Raw genomic sequence first — 20,865 nt, 5'->3', positions numbered from 1 at the left:
TTGAAGAGATCACATTCACAAAGCTTTTATTAAAGTATATTATAATTGCTTATTAGTACTGTTAATCTCTTACTGTGCCTGATTTGTAAATTAAGCTTTATCACAGGTGTGTAATTAAAGGAAAAAATAGTATACAGAGGGTTTGTTCCTATCCTCACTTTCAGGTTTCCCCTGGGAATCATGGAACCTAACTTCTGCAAGTGGAGGGGGTACTAGAGTATTCTAAAAATTATGCCAATGAGTTTAGGTACTCAGAAATGATTAAAAACCCAAATACCAGTGGTACCCTTCGAAGTAATTCTGACATTTCATATTTAACTTTTTTACACATTAATCATTGCAGTACCTTTTATTTTAAAACATCTACTTACAGAATTTTCCTTTCCTAGCAATAGCCTCCAGATTTGCTGGTCCACCCCAAAGTGTCCCTAAAAGATCTCTTTCGGTCTGTAATGCCTCTTGGAAACAAAGCTCTTTGCCTGAAGAAACAGCTTTTTTCAAAGCTCTAATTACTTCTGTGGGCCCTTGGGTAAACTGCTTTAGCCACTCTTGTGCCTCTCCCAGACTTTCAGTTTCACCTGAAGACTGCAAGACCTCGTCAACCATTCCTAGGTTTAAAGCCTGTTTGGAATCCATTTTGAGGGCCCCACTTAGCACTTTGAGAGCTTGTCTACGGCCGATAATTTCAGCTAGCCGGGTAGCGCCACCCCAGCTTGGTATTATACCCATCTCCTTGTGAACAAATCTGATCTCACTCCCTGCAGTCATTAATCTGCAACACAGAAAAGAAAAAAAACAACTTAATTTTAACTAAGTATATATGCTTTAGTCATCAATTACCAACCTTTCATGATCTGATCAGAAGTCTCCATAGGTCTTTATAGGTAGATACATTAAAAACTGAATGTTAAAAAATCTGGCTAAATATAGAATTCGAATTATATACAATAATCAACGACCTCCCTCTAAAACCAGTATCAACATTTTTGTTGTGCTTGCTTCTTTATAAATAAGAATGTGTCTTTATTTTTAAAAGCCCAAATGCACCTCTAAAGTAAGTGGTGCCCTAATGAGAAAACCTAGGTTAAGTGAAAATACGTGAGTAGGTAATGTTACGTGCATACTATGAAAAAATAAAAAACAGAGTCAGTTGTCCATGGGAAAAGAAAAATTGTTTTTTAACCAGTATCTATCCAGTCTCCCAGCAAATATGTACTGAGCACTACCAATGCCAGTTTCCATTCCTGTTAATAGACACTGAATGATACAATGTCAGTGGTGGTAAGAGTTATAACAATAAAATGGGGCAAGGGACTAGAGAAGGAGGGTGTGTGTGTCAGGGGTGTGCTATTTTAGATGGAAAAGGCCTCTGAATATTTGAGCAGCTACCCTAGTGAGTGAGCAATGAAAAAATCGGGGGTGGGGGGGCAAGTGTTCCAGGAAGAGGGACTACAAGTACAAAGGCCTTGAAGGAGAATTTCTTAGAATCTCTGGGTACAGGTTTCTGTACTTGGAATGGAGGAAACAGTAATGGCAGTAGAAATTGGAGAGGTAGGTGTATATGCCTTACATGAGAGTTCAGACTTTATTTTTTAAGCGTGAAGCTATTTGGAGGAGGTTACTCAAGAGAGTAGTATCTGACTTATTTAAAAGGGTTACCCTGGTTGCTCTGTTAAGACGTTAGCACTCAATAACATACTAGTTTTCTACAGAACTTCATGTCAATCCTCAGAATAATTGTACAGGGTACAGCAGTAACCTCATTTCACAGAGGAAAAACTGAGGTAACTGTATCAATACTTAAACATCTTGTGCAGCTATAGCAGAGCCAGAATGAGAACCTAGGCAGGGCAGCTTCGTTACATGTGCGCTAACCTCACAGTACACACAGTAGCTAGCGAGGCTGGAGTGGAACCGGAGACACTATTCCGAAAGTTGACAGTGCGCGGCTTGGGTGAGACTGAGAGCAGTGATTTCCTATCGCAGGAATTCACTGTCCCCAAATCTTGGGATTTTTATGAATAGGGTGCTTAATAAGCAAAGGAGTACAATAAAGATGAGTTAACAAATTAGTGAACATAGCAAAAGGTGTTCACAATTGCCAGTTCAGTATTTGTACTCTCCTAATAGACTGCATAAAGTTATACTGTTTAGGGGATGGTGCCTATGAGTTTTATTTTGACTCCACACTTTAGTGAGAAGGTTTCACTATGTTAAAACCTTAATTTGGACAAAAGGTCATGTCTGAATTTTTCTTAAAAAAAATCATTGTCTTCATCTACTCATTACAAACAAACCCCACAAGTTAGTTTAGCTTTCAAAAGGGTTCAATGTTCAACCACAGGTGATTTGGTTCTATCAGCACCAAGAACAAGAGACACTAAATCTTTGACTCTTTAATCAGGAGAGACAGTCCAGTAGAATACGTCTCGCAAATGCCTATTTATTAAACCACTGGGAAAGAGAACTTCCTCCTCACAAGTGTGAATTCCTACAAGGGTAAATCTTCCTCAATTATGAACAGTTGCTTTTAGCTTCAAATACCCATGAACACAGTAGTTTTCAATACATAATTTTTAACTGGAAGGAAGAAAGAACAAGTCCCCTGAGAATCTGAATCTAGCTCCAAATTTGAAAGGGGCACTGCCTTGTTCAACAGAAGATGTCAAAAGTGAAGAAAGGAGAATAGAAATTCAGAAACAATGCCAAATGGTCTAGAGACGGGAATACTGTTAACACTGAACACAATCCTATGAAGTGGCTTTTCACAGAATAAATTTAATAAATCACAGTTCTAAATTACATTCGGGAACTGACTCAAACACTGGCTCAGAGCTATTCCTACAATGCAGAAAAGGGTTATGTCAGGAATAAATTCCCTGAGTATCAGCTGAACATAAAAGTTGTTTAAAGCCCAAGATGCTGGGAAGGATTTTGCTTAAATGAATTTGATTTATTTAAACTCAATTTATTTTGTTAACTTTTTGAATGAGTGGTAATAAAGTGATGGCAGAGTTATGCTTGACTGACTAAAATAATCTATTCTAATGATAACATAAAATAATGTGCTAATTGATTTTCCTATTTTAAGATTATATGAAATATTTATGTTCAGGTGAATAATAAATCTGAGCACGTTAGTCGTACCTGTGCAAGGGTAGTGCAGTTTTCACCCTACCTGAAATCACATGCCGTAATAAACTCTGCTCCTCCACCCAACGCCCAGCCTTGAACTAGTGCGACACTTATTAGTGGAAGTCTGTATGTTGAAGGAAAAAGGAAAAATGTATGTTAACATTTTTCATTTCAGTATTAATCTGCAAATATTATTTTAAAACTTGAGATGCAATAGAAACAAAATTATTGAACTATGTTTATAATAATAAACCTCAGGATAGGGATCATGAGGAGCAAAAGAGTATAATATATCTGAAGATACATAATTCATACTAAATGCCATGTAAATTTATCAAAATACCTCTCTGAATCATATATTTTCAAATTGTAGTCAGCTTGTAACTTTATTCCAAATAAATGGATATTTCTGGATAACATACAGCTCCTGGAACTTTTCAACTACTTACCAGCAATCAGGAACAATTCAATGTGATATTGTTTTGGTCCACTTTTACTCACATCAGATTATACATGGGAAAGTTAGGGCCGTAGCCAAAGGGAGGATATGTGGTACAGAAGAAGGAGTTCCCAGGCTGTGTTGTTACAAAGGTCCCTACCTTTCCACTGCTCACTGAAACGATCCATAGACAATTCCTACGTGAAAGGGATGCTCTGTGGTAAAAAGAAATCTCTTCACCTCTCCTGGGGGCAAAGGCCCACTTTGCAGTGCGGTACTGTTTCAGTGTTAAAAGGTAAGTCTAAAATGTTTGGAAGGTCTGGATTTGTTTTGTAGGTTCTAACTGAAATGCAAAGCTGTAGCTTTAAAGTGACTGCACATTACGCTACTCCCAATTTAAAAAAAATATTTAAACAAAACTCAAGATTTATCTAAGAAAAAGTCAAATGTAATAGGAAAATGGAGGTGAACAGTTGCCAATACAATAAAAAGTATTTTAGAATAGTATTGTTATGATTCCTTTGTTCTTTTTATGCTCTCACATATGAAGAACAAAAGTACAGTGATGTCCAATTAGTAAATATACTAAATAAATATGAATTTCCTTAGTTTTTGTAATTAAGTTGTTTCCAGTTGGAATACAGTAGTAGAGAGCTAATCAGCCCAAACCAGTCAGTTTGTAACCCCAAATGCACAGCAATAGGCCAAGAATCATCTCTTTTTGCTTATTCATTTAGGTGCAAAGTGAATCCATCCTCTCCAGAAATCCACAGTTCTTCTTCTCTCTCCTCTAGATAACAGACCATTTCACTATACATTCTACCAACTTAGATTAGGTAACCTTTATGTGTCTTTATTCTGCTGTAATATCAATATTTAACTTTCTCATCTCTATAGCTACATATATATAGCTAATAGTAATATACGTGCTTTAGGGAAAAGTGCTGTGTCTTAAATTCTTTTTCTCTCATGTATCTTATTTTTTAAATACTTATTTCGCTAATGTTTAATTAAATGATTGCCCTTGATGGCACAAATAGGTCATCATTAGAATAAATATAATTGGAAAATCAGCTCACTCTTTTAACTGGTGCAACACATAGAATAAAGAGCTATTTTTTGTTTTTTAGAAATCATATTTTGAAAAGAAAACTATATTACCTCATAAGTCTTGTTAAGGTGTTTTGCATGAACATACATAAGGCCACTCCATCCTTTAAATAAAAATAAACACAAAGGTTTAATGTAAATTATTATATAAGATTTTTATTTCAGGAGTTAGAAGCAAAGTCAAAAATACATCTAACATTTTTTAAAGAGGTTTCATTTAAAATTCTTTGATGCTATGAAATGCACATTGATGCAGTTTTTGATGTTGATTTTCTAGGATTCGAGCTCAGCTTTGCAGGAGGCATTAGCAAACACTTAGATGTGAGAGTTTAAATCAAATGACCCAGAAGAGTACGGAGTTCTACTCAGAGTAGTATGGAGAGAGGAGACATAAGAGGCACCCGCTAATTATCCAAAACTCCGATCCCTAAGAATATAAACGCATAAAAGCAATTTCTTAAAGGTAGTCTAAACTCATCGCATTTTTTTTTCTCCTTCAGGCCAGTATACTCTGATCTATATATAAACTTCTCTCAAGACTCCCCTCAAAAGCTGCTAATAATCTTCATGTCAGATTAAATGGCTTTTCCTTTCCTCATCTTCCTCTATCTATAAGAAATGGTATTTTGCTTTGACAAGTTTCTTTATTTTGATAATCTCAATTTCTAGTAACCCGTCCACTCCTGATTCTCTTCTCTTTTACTGTTCTTTTTCAGTTTTCTTTTTCTCTTTTTATTCAGCTAAATCCACTAAATGCATGTATACCAATCCAATCCATCATTCTCTTCACCACCTTATCTACAATTTCTTTGGAAATCTGATCCATTTCCATTGCTTCAACTATTGCTTTCACATAGAGTCGCAAAACCTACTAGAAATTTCACATTCTGCCAATACTTCATACTCATGGCAAAACAGAGCTGAGTTTGAATCCTAGCATTACCACTGTATAATAACACGAACGTGAGCAAGGCATAACTATGAACTTCAGTTTCCTCATCCATAAGGAAGGAATAAAGAATAAAAAAAATACCTGTTCTATTTGATTTAAAGGACAGCTGGAAAAATGTCCACATAAAAGTAAGCAAGTTATAAGTTAAGAGAAAAAGGTCATCTTGTCAATAAGGCTCATAATTTTGGTTTTCTTTGGCCCTTCCATTTCACAGTTCTTCCACACTCATCTAGTCACCGAGCGTGTCTCCCAAATTCTTCCTTCAAAATACTTCCAACATAATCCCTTCATTTATTTTCACTGTCATTACACTAGTTCAGACTTTTGTTATTCATGCTTAGATTATTAAAATAGCCTTGCTTCCCAAATCACCTTTCTGTATTTAACTTCTTTTTCTTCTGCAACATATAGTGCATCCTGCTTCCCGTGAACCTTCCCATAAGATGATTATTTCCTATCACCAATAAAATAGTCTAAATTTCTTGGGAGGACTGATCCCAAACTATTTTACCAACTTTACCGACACCTGTACCATTCATCCAAGCATCTTAACTTCAGCCACAACAAACTACTTGCCATTCCTTTAGCAGCTTACACTTATTCCCATGTCTTTGTTCACACTCCCATTACTCCAAAGAAAGCCTGTCCTTGCCTCTACATATTTTAGGGAGTGCACAGATCAAATATTTTCCATCAACACTGTCTAAACCCTATAGTAATACTGTCCTCCTTTGTGTTTTCGCAATATTTTTATTTTTGTAATTTAACGATAATACTTATAGACTGTCTCGTGTACATTGTGTCAGGATTTGTTCTTCGGCTTGTCTTTGCAAGATTAGGGCTAGAGACTACGGTAAGTAGACTGTGGTCCCAGTTCCTATTCCTCAAAAATCTATGAGATAAAGAAATGCAATACATCAATGTATAGCATAAGTATTTTTTAAAATGCTCCAACAAACTGAGAATAGTACCAAATAAGAAACAATTCATTTCAATTGGCTGGGGTAGTTGGGAAGGCTTCATAAAGTAGAAGGGGAGATGGCATTTACTTAAGGCTTAAGCAGTACGTTCCATGAAGTTGGAAAAATGCCTTCTTTATTATCTTCAGAGGCTGGTACAATGTTTCGCTACATATATATAGTATATGCCTGATGACATTAACTGAGTCAGATGACTTTTAGATGGATAACTATGCTGACCAATAAAACAAATGCAGGCAATGAATGGTAAAAACCAGTATGGTACCAATTTCCTAAACAAAATCCTTTCTAAGGGAGGGCAGTCTATATTATAAAGTGAAAAGAAAATTAATACAAGCACAAAGAGCTATACGTTCAAAACCAGAATGATTTATATTCTATTGAAAACCTGTCTACAACAGCCTGTTAAAGGATCTCAAAATAATTCTATTAGGCATATTTTCTGTTACTAGGTTTAGAGCACTTAACATTCTGATGGCAGTATTTAGAATTGATTGAAATGAAAGTGAAGGAGGTATCAGCCTGTGTACTGTTAGAATTCTCATTCAAATGTAAAACAGTAAAAAAGTTTAAAAGCAGTATGAAATTGTGGTCAACACCACAACACCACAAAGACTCTACAGCCAAACTGCCAATCAGCAATAAATCCCTACTTGTGATAGAACTAAAAGAAAAAAACCAATGAAAAGCTAGACTTGCTCTGATAAATGAAAGTTGCAAACTGGCAAACACTAAAAATAGGTCAGTAGAGCTGCTGCAGGAGGTGATATTTTCATCCTTTCTGGAAGATACCCTGAGACCCAACCCTACTTTTCCAGCTTTCTCTACAAAAATAGAAATGAGAAGTGCAATACAAAGCCTAAGTGCCAAAGGAACTATATTAACATCCTATTTACTCTAAGCCATATTTATCTTAAGTGGGAAATGCCCAACCCATAAAGTATCTTATCCTAGAACCATAAATGAGCCTCTTTCCCCCACTAAGTGCCTGCTATGTTTATATCTTCAGATATAAACATATCTTATTTATATCTTCAGAATACTTTGGAAGAGCTTAGAGAAAACTGTAATAGCTTGTCTATAAATCAGTAAGGCTAAAATGGGACTGTTCAATAGTAGTCCCAAAAGCAATACAGGTAGACAAGAACTTTGAGGTCGCTGTACAAATTTAAGCAATGAGAAACAAGGAGCAATGGATTGGCAGAATAGGACAAAGTAGGTCAGGGGGCAAAGGATATTTTCAAGCTAGATTAAGTGTGTGAAGGTTTCTAAAATGTTCGACTTTTCCTTAAGGGTTAATACCTATTCAGTGCAAAGTAAAAAGGTTTTTATCTCCTCATATCTTAAAGCTTATAATTAGATCTTAATTATTTTTGCCCTCTGAAAAAAAGACTTACTGTGACCTACAGAACATCTGTGAAAACAAATTCAAATCGTATAATTGGGTAAATATTGGGTTGGTCAAAAAGGTCATTTGGTTTTTTCAGTAAGATGGCTCTAGTGGTGCTTAATTGTCTTTAACTTCATTCAAAACCAACTGTATTGTGACAGCTGTCATATCAGTGTGTTTAAAAAAAAAAAAACTTACCGAAATGGGTGAACTTTTGTATAGCCACTTTAATATTGAAGATAGGAGAAAATAAGCAACATTTTCACCATATTATGTTTTCTTATTTCAAGAAAGGTAAAAACACAACTGAAATGCAAAAAAAGATTTGTGCAGTGTGTGGAGAAAGTCCTGTGACTGTGTCACAGAAAGTGTCAAAAGTTTCATGCTGGAGATTTCTTGCTGGACAATGAATGCTCCACAGGCAGGTGGACCAGTTGAAGTAGACAGCGATCAAATCCAGACATTAGGATAATCTACATTATACTACAAGAGAGAGCTGACATACTCACAATAATCAATTAAGTTATTGGTGAAAATGAAAAATGTGTCTTTTATGAAATCAAAACACATATGGACCTTTTGGCCAACCCAGTACTTACATCAGATTTTTTCCTACTTTATTCTTTTCTCTGTCCCATAACTTCCCAGGGCCTAATGCTTGTGCTGTGCCAATTCATCTCTCTGCCACGACTATTCTCAATACCAAGAATTCTTGGTATTCTTTCTCAAGAATTAATTGACTAGTAAGGACAGTTGAAGCTCTTTTCCTACTCACTAAACAAAGAAAGCCAAAATGAAACCAACTTCTTAACAGACCAGCTACATAAAAAAAGTGGAATGATAAACAGATTTAATAAAATGATTATGGTTGCTGATGCTATAATGAGTACATACACGAGGGTTTCACTGTATTAGTCTCTCTACTTTTGTTTATATTTGGTCATTTTCATTAATAAAAAAATTTAAATGAAAAAATACAGTGGCAAAAACATCAACATAATCGTGTTTTTTTACTGCCATCTAATAGTCACTTTCAAGTATCTTATTGTAATTAGAAAGGAAAGTAAGCCAATTTCTAAAAGCATCATGCTCAAAGAGCAAATGCACCCTAATTGGCAGATGCTACTGATGCACCTACAAGAAAAAAGAGTAAGTGTACTCCTGGCAGTGAGGGGCAGACACATTCATACACAAGGACGAGCCCCATAAGTCCCCATGCCACTTTAAATTTCAGTGTCACACATACCTGTAGTTATTTCTGAGACATATAGAAATGCCATCTATGTGAGAAGTAGAAATACTTATCAGGAACTTTATAGACATTATTTCTACTGCTTGTTAATTTTAAAATCATTGTGAGACAAATATACCCCATACATATTACTGTGCTTTTTAATATTATCCATAAGAGAAGTTTATTCAAATTTCCTATTTCTATGCTGCATATTTCCTATACTATTACTGTACTTTGCCATGTATAATGCACACATTTTTGCCCAAATTTCTGAGGGGAAAATAAGGATGTGTATTATACATGGGTAGCACCTGAAATACCTTGTATCTGTTCTCATCTTTTATAACTATTTATTACATGACACTTCTTATATCATGATATGCTCAACAATAAATTCCTTTATAATACAAAAAAGTATCTAAGTATAAACTAATTAAAAATTAAAATGAACGATTTTTTTTCTTGAAAGTTTGGGCCAAAAATGTGGGTGCACATTATGCATGGGAGTGCATTATACATAGCAAAATATGGAAATAAGCAGGCTTCATAAAAGTACAAGAAAGAATCCATCTACCCAGGAAAATGCTTTAAATAAAATGAGGTATTTTAAGTACTGAGCTGGGTTCTAAAATACACATTATAAAGTAAAATCACAACTCCAGGATTTTTGATTAGACTGGCAGATATGCGTCACTGCAGGTGACCGACACCCCCAGAGCTGCTTTAGCACTGGGGGCCCCTCCACCTTAGTTGTCAGCGGTTGCTCAGAAGTTAACCTTACTCAACTGCAGGCATTCAGCAGAGTAGATAACTTGGAGAATGTCCATATTAGAAAGAACGCACTTTTTAAAGTGACCCCTTAAGTCTGTATAAAAAGTATACGTTTTCCTACACAACTCAGACCATTCGTGTGTTTCCACTTTAACTTTTACATACATGGAGGGAGAATCCTGGCCGCATCATCTGAAGAGACAGAAACAACCTTCTAACTAGAAGAAAACAAAATAACCTTTCACCGTTTTAGGGATGTTTTCCTACCTGACTTGTATCAGACCCACAAACACCTATTTTCTCATTCTACCTTTACAGTGTCTTTTGTGAACAAAGGTGCTGAGTAATTCAATCACTGTGGAGATGAAAAATTATAATCAAGTGACTTGCAGGTCACATGTTTAATTATTAGTAGAGCATGGGCAAGAGTCCATACATTTGATTTGCCAGCTTCACACTCTAACCATTCAGACGCATTACAAATTTAAGTCTGGTGGTGCTACAAATTGTGAACCATTTCATGAATATTTATTGATATCAAGAGCTTTAAAGTAAAAATAGCTACATTTTTCAGATACTGTGCTAGAAGTCACTTTATATACATTACCTTGAGTCCTTACAATAGTGTGTGAAATACATAATTCTCATTTATAGATTAGGAAGATAAGATTTGGAAAGATTAAGTGACTGTGCAATAACTTAGCCAGAAAGTGTTGAAACCAGCCTTCAAATGCAAGTCTGCCAAAATTACCAAGAGAACTCTGCTCCCATATATTTATGCAAACACGGGTAGTGGTGTGAGAGTTGTGGAATAGCAAAGAAGCAACCTTACCCTTTGTGTTCTCATGGATGACCCCGGAGAACAGTATGCTAAGCAAAATAAGCCATTCAGAGAAAGACAAATACTATTTGATCTCACTCACACATGGAATCTAATGAACAAACTAAACTGAGGAACCAAACCAAACCAGAGCCATGGATGCAATGGAACTGACTGATAGATCTCGGGGGGAGGGCGACTGAAGGCTGGTGTCCGGGCTTGGGGGGGAGGGAGGGAAAAGGAAGGGAAATGGGGGGGCATCTGTAACAGTATCAACAATTTTTTAAAAATAGGTTAAAAATAAATAAATAATACAACTCCCCTTTTACTACCTAAATATAGCCCAGATCTATAATTAAATGGCAACAAATACATTTTTTCCTTTTCCTTGTCATTTTTTTTCTCTCTCTCTCCCCTCCCCCCCTGCCCTTTCTCTCTCTCATTTTGTTGTGGGTGGAAGCCTGAATTGAAGAAAAAGAGGTTCCTAGGAGGACTGATAATGGAAGATGATTAAGATTTTTTTCTATAGGCATAATAATTAAAAGCAAAATTTTAAATTGTTATCATTTGTTGAAGCCTACTCTGTACCAAAGATATGACAGTACTTTATATTATACCTTGTGTAAAATTCTTTATCAGGAGATGGAAGGGGCTTCCACTTAAAAACTCAAATTCTTGCTAAATTTAATAATGTGTAACACTTTGGTTATTGCTAATTTTCCTGTCCTTTTTTAAATTCCAGTATTTCACACTACTAATCTTGAAGAAGCAAAACAAAACTCTGATCCTTGAAAAGCTATTAAAGAGTAGCTGTCATTACAACAAATGTAAATAAGATATAAATATAAGTAAAATAGAAATATCTCGGCCATACGTGTCTAATAAGCTTGTAGAACCTAGTACACAATTCATATATACTTGCCTCTGGAGTTCCTAGTGCCTTCACAGCATTCAGATCAGACCCTGAGCAAAAAGTATTTTTTGCCCCACGAACAATGAGGCCTTTCCCTTCTGTCCAATTTTCCAATTCAATCACTTTTTCCAAAAGCTGTAGCATCATAACACCTGTCAGAGAGTAGAAGGGGAATCACAAACGGCTAAGACACTCAGAGAATAGAAATAATTTAGAAACAATGCGGTGGCAAACAAGGTACTTAGATCATACATTTTACAAGTTTTTACTGAATGTTAAATCCCTGCTATGCTGCCACTGAGAATATATCCAGAAGAGGTACACATAACAGTGCCTGCTTTATTTACTTATTTTTTTGCCTGTTTTAAAAGTTCACAATTTGTCAGCAATCTCTTTCTTAAGAAATTACACAAATATATGGTTTTGAAGAAAAATGAGAACATATATATTTCCTAGGAATACGAACATTAGAATCAAACTATGGAATATGGTGTTAACATATTCCTTAGGGTAAAATGAAGTACAGGTCTCACTTCACAGCAGTATGCACTGTCTTGGTGAGCAAACACATAACGAGTTGTGCCCGTATCCCTAATTCAACTATGGTACGGCCTCAGAGCATGAGATGGTAATACTGGGCAGGCAGTACTGGGATCACTGAAAGTCCATATTTACCTATACAGATTTATTCTCACCCTAAATGTGTGCTTTTCTGTAAAAAAACAAAACAAAAAAAAAAACCCTACTAGATAGTAAGTGTTTTGAGAGCAAGAACTGTATTTCTAAAGCATCTAGGACATCCTTGGCAGGTCTGCTATTCAAGTAGGTTGCAGTTGAAACTACAGTGACATTTCATACCTAACCACATCAAAACTAGTGTAACACAGGGTAAATGTTATCTTGTTTCCTGGCTGAGAAACTGTGCTAAGAAGCTCAAGGCATACCATGGAAGTACCTAGTTGACAATAGAATGACTAGCAAACATTAATTCTATAAATTATTTAGACTGTTACCTTGATATCATTCAAAAATTCTATTGGAGTTTGTTTATAATAGACATATTTAAGGTGGAAATAGCAGAGACTGGCATTTACACTTATTTGTGGAAGTCTTCCAAGTTTGGAAAGTTCATAATGCTCTCAGCATGATTAAATTTACTCTGTCTTCTGCTTAAGAACATGCTTTAAAAGCCAATAGAAAGATCGTAACAGAGGGTTGAAATTGGCAAAATCTCTACCACAAGATTCCAAAATTTACTACGTATAGCCCATTAAACTATATGTTCACTTCTAAGGAATATAAACCTCATGAGGTCAAGAACTATTATTTTCTGGTCATTTTTTGAAGTAACAAGGAGGGAAGTGGTCCCACAATAAATAATGACTAATGCGGCTATCCTTCTTAATTCTAGTTATGGCCTAGTTGGAACAGCAGACCTATCCACGGATGTCCTAGGTGCTTTAGAAATATAGTTCTTGCAAATCTCAAAAGATTTACAGTCTAATATTTTTCTTTTTATAGAAAAATACACCTTTAAGGGGAGAATAGATCTATATAAGTAAATATGGACCTTTAGTCATCCCTAATATTTAAGCTTCAAGAAAAAAAAAGCTGGCCCTGACTATGAGAAATCTATACCAGTAGTTAATCTTGAACTCATCTTTCTGACTTTGTAAAATACATGTTAAAAGTTGGAAGGGACCCTAAAGATTATCTGGTTGGGTGATTTTCAAACAAAGGCCTTGGGGGTTATGTAGTATGGGGCTCAATCATCATCTCCCAACCCAACAAAATACCATTATCCACACTAATGTATAATAGTTCTATTTGTATTAGTGTTAATTAGGAACCAAATTAACATTTGTTTCCATCTGAACACAAAGTTTTACTAATGTATTTGTGGCTATTCAGTAGTAAATGAAAACTATTAATCTAATCTCACTCTTAGAGCAATCGTACTTTGCTAATCTTATTTTTCCTAGGCTAATGTTAGTTTCCTAGGTCTTTATTCTCTGGACTCGATGAAGGTATGAAACTGCACTGTTCATTAAAGTAGCCACCACCTCACGTAGCTATTATAACCCACTCAAAATGTAGCGAGTCCAAAGGCGCAATGGGTTGTGCAATAGGAGTAAAACACACACCAGATTTCAAAGACTTGGTATTTTAAAAAATGCTTAAATTCTTATATTAGTCACATGTTAAAATATTTTGAATACACTGGGTTAAATTAGAAATTTAAATTAATTTTACCTGTTTCATTTTACTGTTTAAAATATGGCTACTGCAGAATTTGAAACTACATATGTGGCTCACATTTGTGTCTTGCATTATATTTCTCGTGATTAACACTAACAGAGATAGACATCTGTGAACTCTGCTGGGTGGAAAGGAAAAGTCATCTTTGATTTAAAGATCCACCATAGACAACTTATGGTTTACAGTCTTTTGAATTATGTTTATAGGTGTGACTATATATAGATACATGACAATGCATTCAGGTATTTTTGAGCCCAATATTTCAAATGCTACTACAGAATATAATTTACCTTCATAAAGTATATAAATGACAAATAGAGAAATTGCCAAAATCACCTTGAAATACAAGGGCTGGGTATTCAGCAAGGTTACTCATTAGCTTCTGCATAACATCAAGGTAGCATCATTTGAATTTCAGCTTTGGCAAATTGCAAATTACCATATATCCTGGACCTTCAGGTCTCTCAAACATAAAATTCTTGAATGCCAAGAGCACTGGCTAGCAAACAGAAGGTATTTACAGTATCTAAGAGTTAGGAAAGGAGCAATAAACAGGCGCGGGAAGCATTTTCACTGGTAATATTGGAATTACATGGTTAAAGTCAGTCTTATTTCAATTCACACAAAAAATTTAAGGTAATCAGTCATTTCTTTTTTAATGTATAAGTTTTTCTTTTTAGTTTTTAAAAATATTTGAAAAATGCCTTTTGTTTCCCAGTGACATTAGCTGAACACAAACAAATGATGTTAGTAAGCAGTTAGTACATTTCAATGGAAAAAAATAGTCAAGATTAATTTGACAGTTTCCTTTTCATCAGCATCTGTATTTGTGGGTTGTTTTAAAAGAAAAGCATTAAAATTTCCACAATTAGTAAAAAAATGTTCCTGGCTCACATGACAGTTTTGTTTTCATGTTCTACAAGGATCCATGACTTCCAAGAGTTAATGTCACCAGGGTAAGGATAAGAGTCATGTAACAGCAGGTTAGACTTAGTGTTATTCTGTCACAAGCAAAAGAAAACTCTCTATACCCGAGAAGGCATTCCTTTTACTTGGATTGTTCAGAGTAAGAATGCCAATGCCATTGTCTTCCTTCTGAAGGTCAATGGTTCCCCCAGGAAACTGCTGAAGTATTTTCTTTACTTTCTCTTCATGGAAGCCATGAGATGTAGTATAAAGTGACAATCCTGTTTGATGTAGCAATTTTGTCCTTAGAGACTCAGATGATGTCTTCAAAAGACTTCCTGCCATTTCTGGAAAAGAGACATAAGTATATGTAGCACAGATGAACAGACACTTTTGTCACATTATTTTGTTAATAGACCTTCCTATTTAATTGGAAGTATTTCCCAACTTATAAAAGCACTCTTAGAAGAGATGGCTCTAGTATGGAATTCTTTCCCTTTTTCCCTTTTCTCAAACCAAATAATTCACAAAGGACATCATTTCAGGATCTACCACTGAGATGGTAACAGAGTGACAGTGCATTTACACGGTTCTAATACACTAGGGAGGGTTAGAAGAATGTTGCTGTTCTGCGTTTAGCACCATTTCCTGCCTCCAGGTAATCCTTCTCATGACAGTAGTTATTTCTGCAATTCTAACATTTCCAAAATTTAAGAAGAAATCAGTCCAAATGTCCACTTACAGACAGTCTCAATGCAGAAATGCTACAAGAGAAAGCCCACTCTTTAACAGAAATTTGATTCTTAGCATAATCCTTACTTTCTGTGATGTTTTTATAGAGGCTGGAAGGGGTCCAGAGGCAGATGGAGAAAAATCGGAATGTGTGGGTGGTTTCTGTGTTCCCAGGGTTCTGTTACTCTTGTCTCACTTTTATCAAGTGATCACAACTCTGCCCACAGACTTTTTACCTTACATGAGCACCACTGTTGACATAAAACATACATTCAGAAGAATGTACAGCTCAATGAACTTCCCCAAGGCAAATACATTTCAGTATATAGCACTCAGCAGATAACATGAATCTCAGGTTTACTCTGCCACCTTTCAATCACCACTCCAAATAAAGATAACTATCTTGACCTCTAATATTCAAAATCAGTTTGTCTGCTTTGAATTTTATATAAAGTAAAGAATATGGGATATTCTTTGTGTCTGATTTCAAGTCTCTCTCTCTCCCTGCTACTCTCTCCCATTCTTGCCCCTCCCCCCTCTCAAATATGTCCAAGCTTGCTTTTTCTTGGATTATGTTCTTGCATGTTTTGCACCTAGGGATATATCAGATATACAAGAGACAACTCTACAGAAAGTTAAATTGGGGAAGAAGAAGTCTTGATCTTTTTCACACTGACTATGACTTCAGTATAAAATAAATGTGCCAAAGAAACCAGATAAGGACTTGGATGGCTATTTTTTAAAAAAATGCCTTTGTTTTCCACAATATTGTGTTTGGGGAAAAGAACAAGAATTAAACAAGAAGATAATGGAGTATGGTTTATAAAATCACTAGCATTTTAAATTCTTATTGTGGGATAACAGAATCAATGAACAACATGTCTTTTTTCATTGTAATGAGTCCACTCTCTCTTCATACATTACCCCTCCCTCCAAGTCAACAACTCAAAGACAACTGGTACTGATTCCATCGGATCTATTTCTCTTTGTCCTTAAATCATTACAAATTTAAATATTTATGTCACTAATATTTTACCTCATTAGACATCTTCAATATGCTGATTTTTCCAAGGAAACCTTACAAATACTTCATGTTAGCCTTCTCTCTATTAATTCCATATATTTTCACTTGCCCCCTACCCACTCCTGCCCCTTTCCGCTAACTCTCCCCCTTTTCTCTCCTCTTCTCATATTCCTTTGTCTATGCCACAAACAGTACCATAAAAACTCAAGGGCCCTGCTTAAGGCTACCAGATTTGCTGACCTCGGTTGAGGAATCCAAATCTAGAAATTTGTTAATAGCTAATATGTACACTTTCATCCCAATTCTAACTTCAGAGACAAGGCTTCAGTGCTGAAGAGCTGACAAAGTGTTAGCTATTATTAAGTGATTATAGTTCCTGAAAGTACAAGTAATTGAACAAGGGTTGTGATTCAGGTTTTCTCTAAACATGCAGCCAAGTAATCAGTTCCAGACTTACAATATTATGAACAGATTCTTTTTTTTTTCCTTTTTTTTTTTAAGATTTTATTATTTATTTATCTTTAGAGGGGAAGTGGGGGGGAAGGAGAGAGGGAGAGAAACATCAATGTATGGTTGCCTTTTGTTTGCCAATGTATGGTTCCCCTGCTGGGAACTGGACTGCAACCCAGGCATGTGCCCTGACTGGGAATCGAACCGCAATTGTGTGGTTTGCAGGCCCGCGCTCAATCCACTGAGCTACACCAGCCAGGGCTGAACAGATTCTAAGACATTTACAATTTCATAAACTTTCTTCAGGACAAAGCAAACGTTTACAACTTGTCATGCAGGGAACTTTGCTGTCCTGCCTCAAGCAGATTCAGTTCAGCTGAATGAGCTTGCAGTCAAGTCACAGGAAGAGGGAAAGAGAAGGGAGCACTGGGGAAGTCGGAGATGGAAGGTGCCACTCTCCGTTTTGGTAAGTTCTGCTAAGGTGATCAAAGGGCTGCCCCCTCTGCGTGGGGAATAACCTAGCCATTCTCTTAAAACCTGTTACACATTCTGAAATTCAGTAAAGCACAAAATAACCACAAACACATACTTAATAAGAAAACAGCCTAAGATAGGTAGTAAACAACAAAAAATCAGATATATTCTATTTCAGACAATCAATACAGGATCTTTTAAAAAAAGTTTTGAGTTCATTTTAGGCTCTCATTATATAATTTCAAATTTCATTACATGCCACACACACCCTTTTTCCTCATACAGCCACAATTAACTTCTTCAGTTCCTCAAATTCTTCAGGTGTTCTCTTCATTCGAAGTCTCTGTATAGGTGAGCCCTCACCTATTACACTTTCTCTCCATGAGAGTAACTCCCGACCATCTCCTTTAACATGCTACACAATGTAAAATACTCTTTCTCATTGCCTGTTCTCCTTCATATTCTTTATTAACCGTCACACTGTTCCGTAGTTCCTTCCTTAACCAAATCTGCCACTAGATTTAACAGCAGGAAGGCATTTGCAGTGCCTTGAGCAGTGCTTGATAAATGAAATAATCAGGTGGCAAACAGGCTTAAGAATCCATATCATAGAAAGCTTAACAGTTCTCCACTTAACATGTTGATTATTCTCCCCACTTACCCTCATTAGACTCCATTCTTTTTCGAAAGCTAGTTTCTCATACTGGAATGTTGATCGCAGCTTGTGCTCCGCTGATCTTTACACACTGGTCTTTCAAGTCAGAACAGTACAATTTCAAGAAGAGGTCAGCTGTTTGATCTCATTATTACGTTCCTCCCTCCCCTAGTAGATTTCACAATTTCAGTCTTTACCCTAAAACGTTTTTCTTCCAAGCCCAGTTTCAGGAAGGGAGTTCTTACCTAGATCACTGGTTGGTAAACAAGAGGCTCTCAGATGTGTGAGAAAAAGGGGGTTGGAGGAGGGAGATGTAGATTTTTCTTACTAGGCCTTATCAGTCTTTTTAACAGGTAAGTAATCGGTGGTTTTGATCCCCTACATTTATAACTTTGTATGTGTGTGGCAATAAAAGGATTATTCAGGTTCTAAAAAAACTCTAAAAATGAGTTGGGCATTTATGTTTGTTGTTGTTGGAAAGTTGGCCGCACAAAACAAATGGTGTAAGTTTTAGTTAACCCAGCTAATTTAACGCATAGGTCGTGAGAAGGACAATTACAGAGATCCTCGGGAACATTACCTTCCCAGGACTGCACATCAGCAAGCCAACAGGAAACTCTGCCATCCCATAAATGCTCCCTTTTACCAGAAACGCAGTATATTGTGTCAGGCAAATCTCCCAAAGCGAAGCCGACTTTGGGCCTTCTCAACCTGTAACAGAGATTGAAGTAAACCGAATATTCTAATCAGGTGGTGATTACAGAATAGGCAGTACTAACAAACTCATAAAAGATTCAGGTATGGAAAGTTTCCTTGTAAGCATTTTCCCAGATAGCAGCAGTGAAAACTGCTGATACAGTGACGAATCTACAGGATGATGCATCCCGAGACCTGCCAAGGGCAGAGCCCAGAAATAACACGTTGCCAGAAATTTTTTAGTTCCCTTCTTCCTACACCGTTCCCCTACATAAACTAGACAAGACGCCTGAGATGCTAACATGGGCTTTGAGACAAGAGCCCCTCTTCCTCCAGGATTTCCGGAAAACCACTTTCCTTTACATCAGCACCTGCCCTTAGGTTACAAACCTACACAAGGTTGACTATGGAGCCCATTCAATCTGATATTTCATGTCTCTTTCTTTCTTTATTCTTTGTCCTATAAAATCTTTGGCTCTTTGGCCCCACTTTGCAATTCTTGGTGACTGTATGCTTCACGACATTACATTTGATTGGCTCAGATAACTGTTTTTCTCTAGCCATTTAACACTACCTATCCCAGGGCCTGGAAAGTATTCCTAATTTAAGTTAGCACGTTGAAATAATGCCTCCCAATTCAGCTATTTCTCCACGTTCTGAGGAATATTTTCCCCATCCGCTGCTCACCTGGCAAAGTCCGGCCGCAGCGCCGGGCACTAGGTCCCCAAGCCCGGCAGAGGGCAGAGGGCGGCGGCGCGGGGACGATTTAGAAATCGTACGGAGAAGCGCTAAAGTCCGTCACACAGCGACCTGCTGGGATTCCCTCCTAGACGTCACTTAAAATACAGACCCTACAGCCGAAGTCCAGCTGGGCGCCAGGCGCAGGCCCCTTCGTCTCTTCCGCGCCCCTCCTCCGCCCCACGTGACCCATTTCCGCTGCGTCGAGACGCGCTTCCGCCGGGTTGCACCCGCGACCCCCGTGGCCGCACGTCCTCGGTTCCGGCATCGGTGTCCGGGCGAGCCTAGGGTTATATTTGCTTTGTGCTTTTGGTTCCACGACCGAGGGTTAGAGCTGGTCCTGGGCAGCTGCCAAACCCTGTTTATTTTCAGTCTCTGATGTTAACTTTGGAAATAGGGAAATGATAGAGGAAGAGGGTGATTTGTATAGCCACTGAGAGGATCCTCAAGGTCTCTGCTGGCAGTGAACCTGGGTAGGTGATATGATCACACAGAAAATTTGCAGAAAAAGTCCTGTGCCTAGAGGGAAACTCGGAAGAGGCCGTGCACACGGGTAGCGTAATGTCCCCAGTAATCTGTGGATTTCTGTCTCGCGGACTAGATTGCCTAACTGCGCGATTATGTAAACCTCTCAGAATTTTGTCACCGACATTAGGGCAAGGCGAAACAACCCTTAAAATCTAAAATATAATTCCACTCCATCCATGAGAACTGGGCTGCCAGAATAGAAGTGAGACTGATTGAAAGAAAAAGAAATTTCTTGCATACCTGTGTTTACAGCTTGAAAGGTATACCCACACCGTGTGCTGCTTTTTGTTTCCTTTGTGAGTGTTTTACATTGTAGTTTTTAATATGAATCATTTCACATATTTTTATTTTCCTTAATGCTTTAGAAAGTATATATTTTGATTTTAAATCTACCATGGTTACTTAAATTTCCCAGGAATGTCTATCAAAGTATTGTTATCTGCTTCTACCAACACAAGGTATAAAATTTGTGTTTACTCATTCCTTTGTAAAATAATTTAGCATTTTTACTTGTTTATCTTCCTTTTTCTTTGTTTTAAATAAATAATCTGGTATTTGAGACACTTTATATTACAAAAACGTTATTTTGTATATTATCACTTATTTCAGTAGTTTTCCAAAGTTGCATTTCATTTTTTAGACCATGTTTAAATGACTTT

The 20,865-nt window shown here is 36.7% G+C and overlaps 1 protein-coding gene across 5 annotated transcripts; it reads right to left on the bottom strand.

Moving 5' to 3' along the window:
* Positions 1 to 9: 9 nt before the first annotated feature.
* On the bottom strand, positions 10 to 19,884 carry ECHDC1 (ethylmalonyl-CoA decarboxylase 1). 5 transcript variants are annotated; one of them, XM_037139586.2, is made up of 8 exons: positions 19,628 to 19,883; positions 18,825 to 18,955; positions 18,251 to 18,340; positions 15,035 to 15,256; positions 11,754 to 11,896; positions 4,736 to 4,788; positions 3,179 to 3,259; positions 10 to 772 (listed from the first exon to the last, which is right to left on the bottom strand). In XM_037139586.2, exons 3-8 carry the CDS (start codon positions 18,264 to 18,266, stop codon positions 364 to 366), a joined length of 924 nt encoding a protein of 307 aa, XP_036995481.2. In that variant the 5' UTR covers positions 18,267 to 18,340; positions 18,825 to 18,955; positions 19,628 to 19,883; the 3' UTR covers positions 10 to 363. The 5 variants fall into 5 exon arrangements, with proteins under 5 accessions (XP_036995481.2, XP_036995482.2, XP_036995485.2 ...); XM_037139587.2 differs by having other exon boundaries at positions 18,251 to 18,335; XM_037139590.2 differs by lacking the exon at positions 18,251 to 18,340 and having other exon boundaries at positions 19,628 to 19,884.
* Positions 19,885 to 20,865: the final 981 nt, after the last annotated feature.

Source organism: Artibeus jamaicensis, unplaced genomic scaffold, assembly GCF_021234435.1.
Source record: "Artibeus jamaicensis isolate MK-2021 breed Jamaican fruit bat unplaced genomic scaffold, CSHL_Jam_final contig_387, whole genome shotgun sequence".
Lineage (NCBI taxonomy): Eukaryota > Metazoa > Chordata > Mammalia > Chiroptera > Phyllostomidae > Artibeus > Artibeus jamaicensis.
This window is presented reverse-complemented; position numbering and strand designations above follow the sequence as displayed.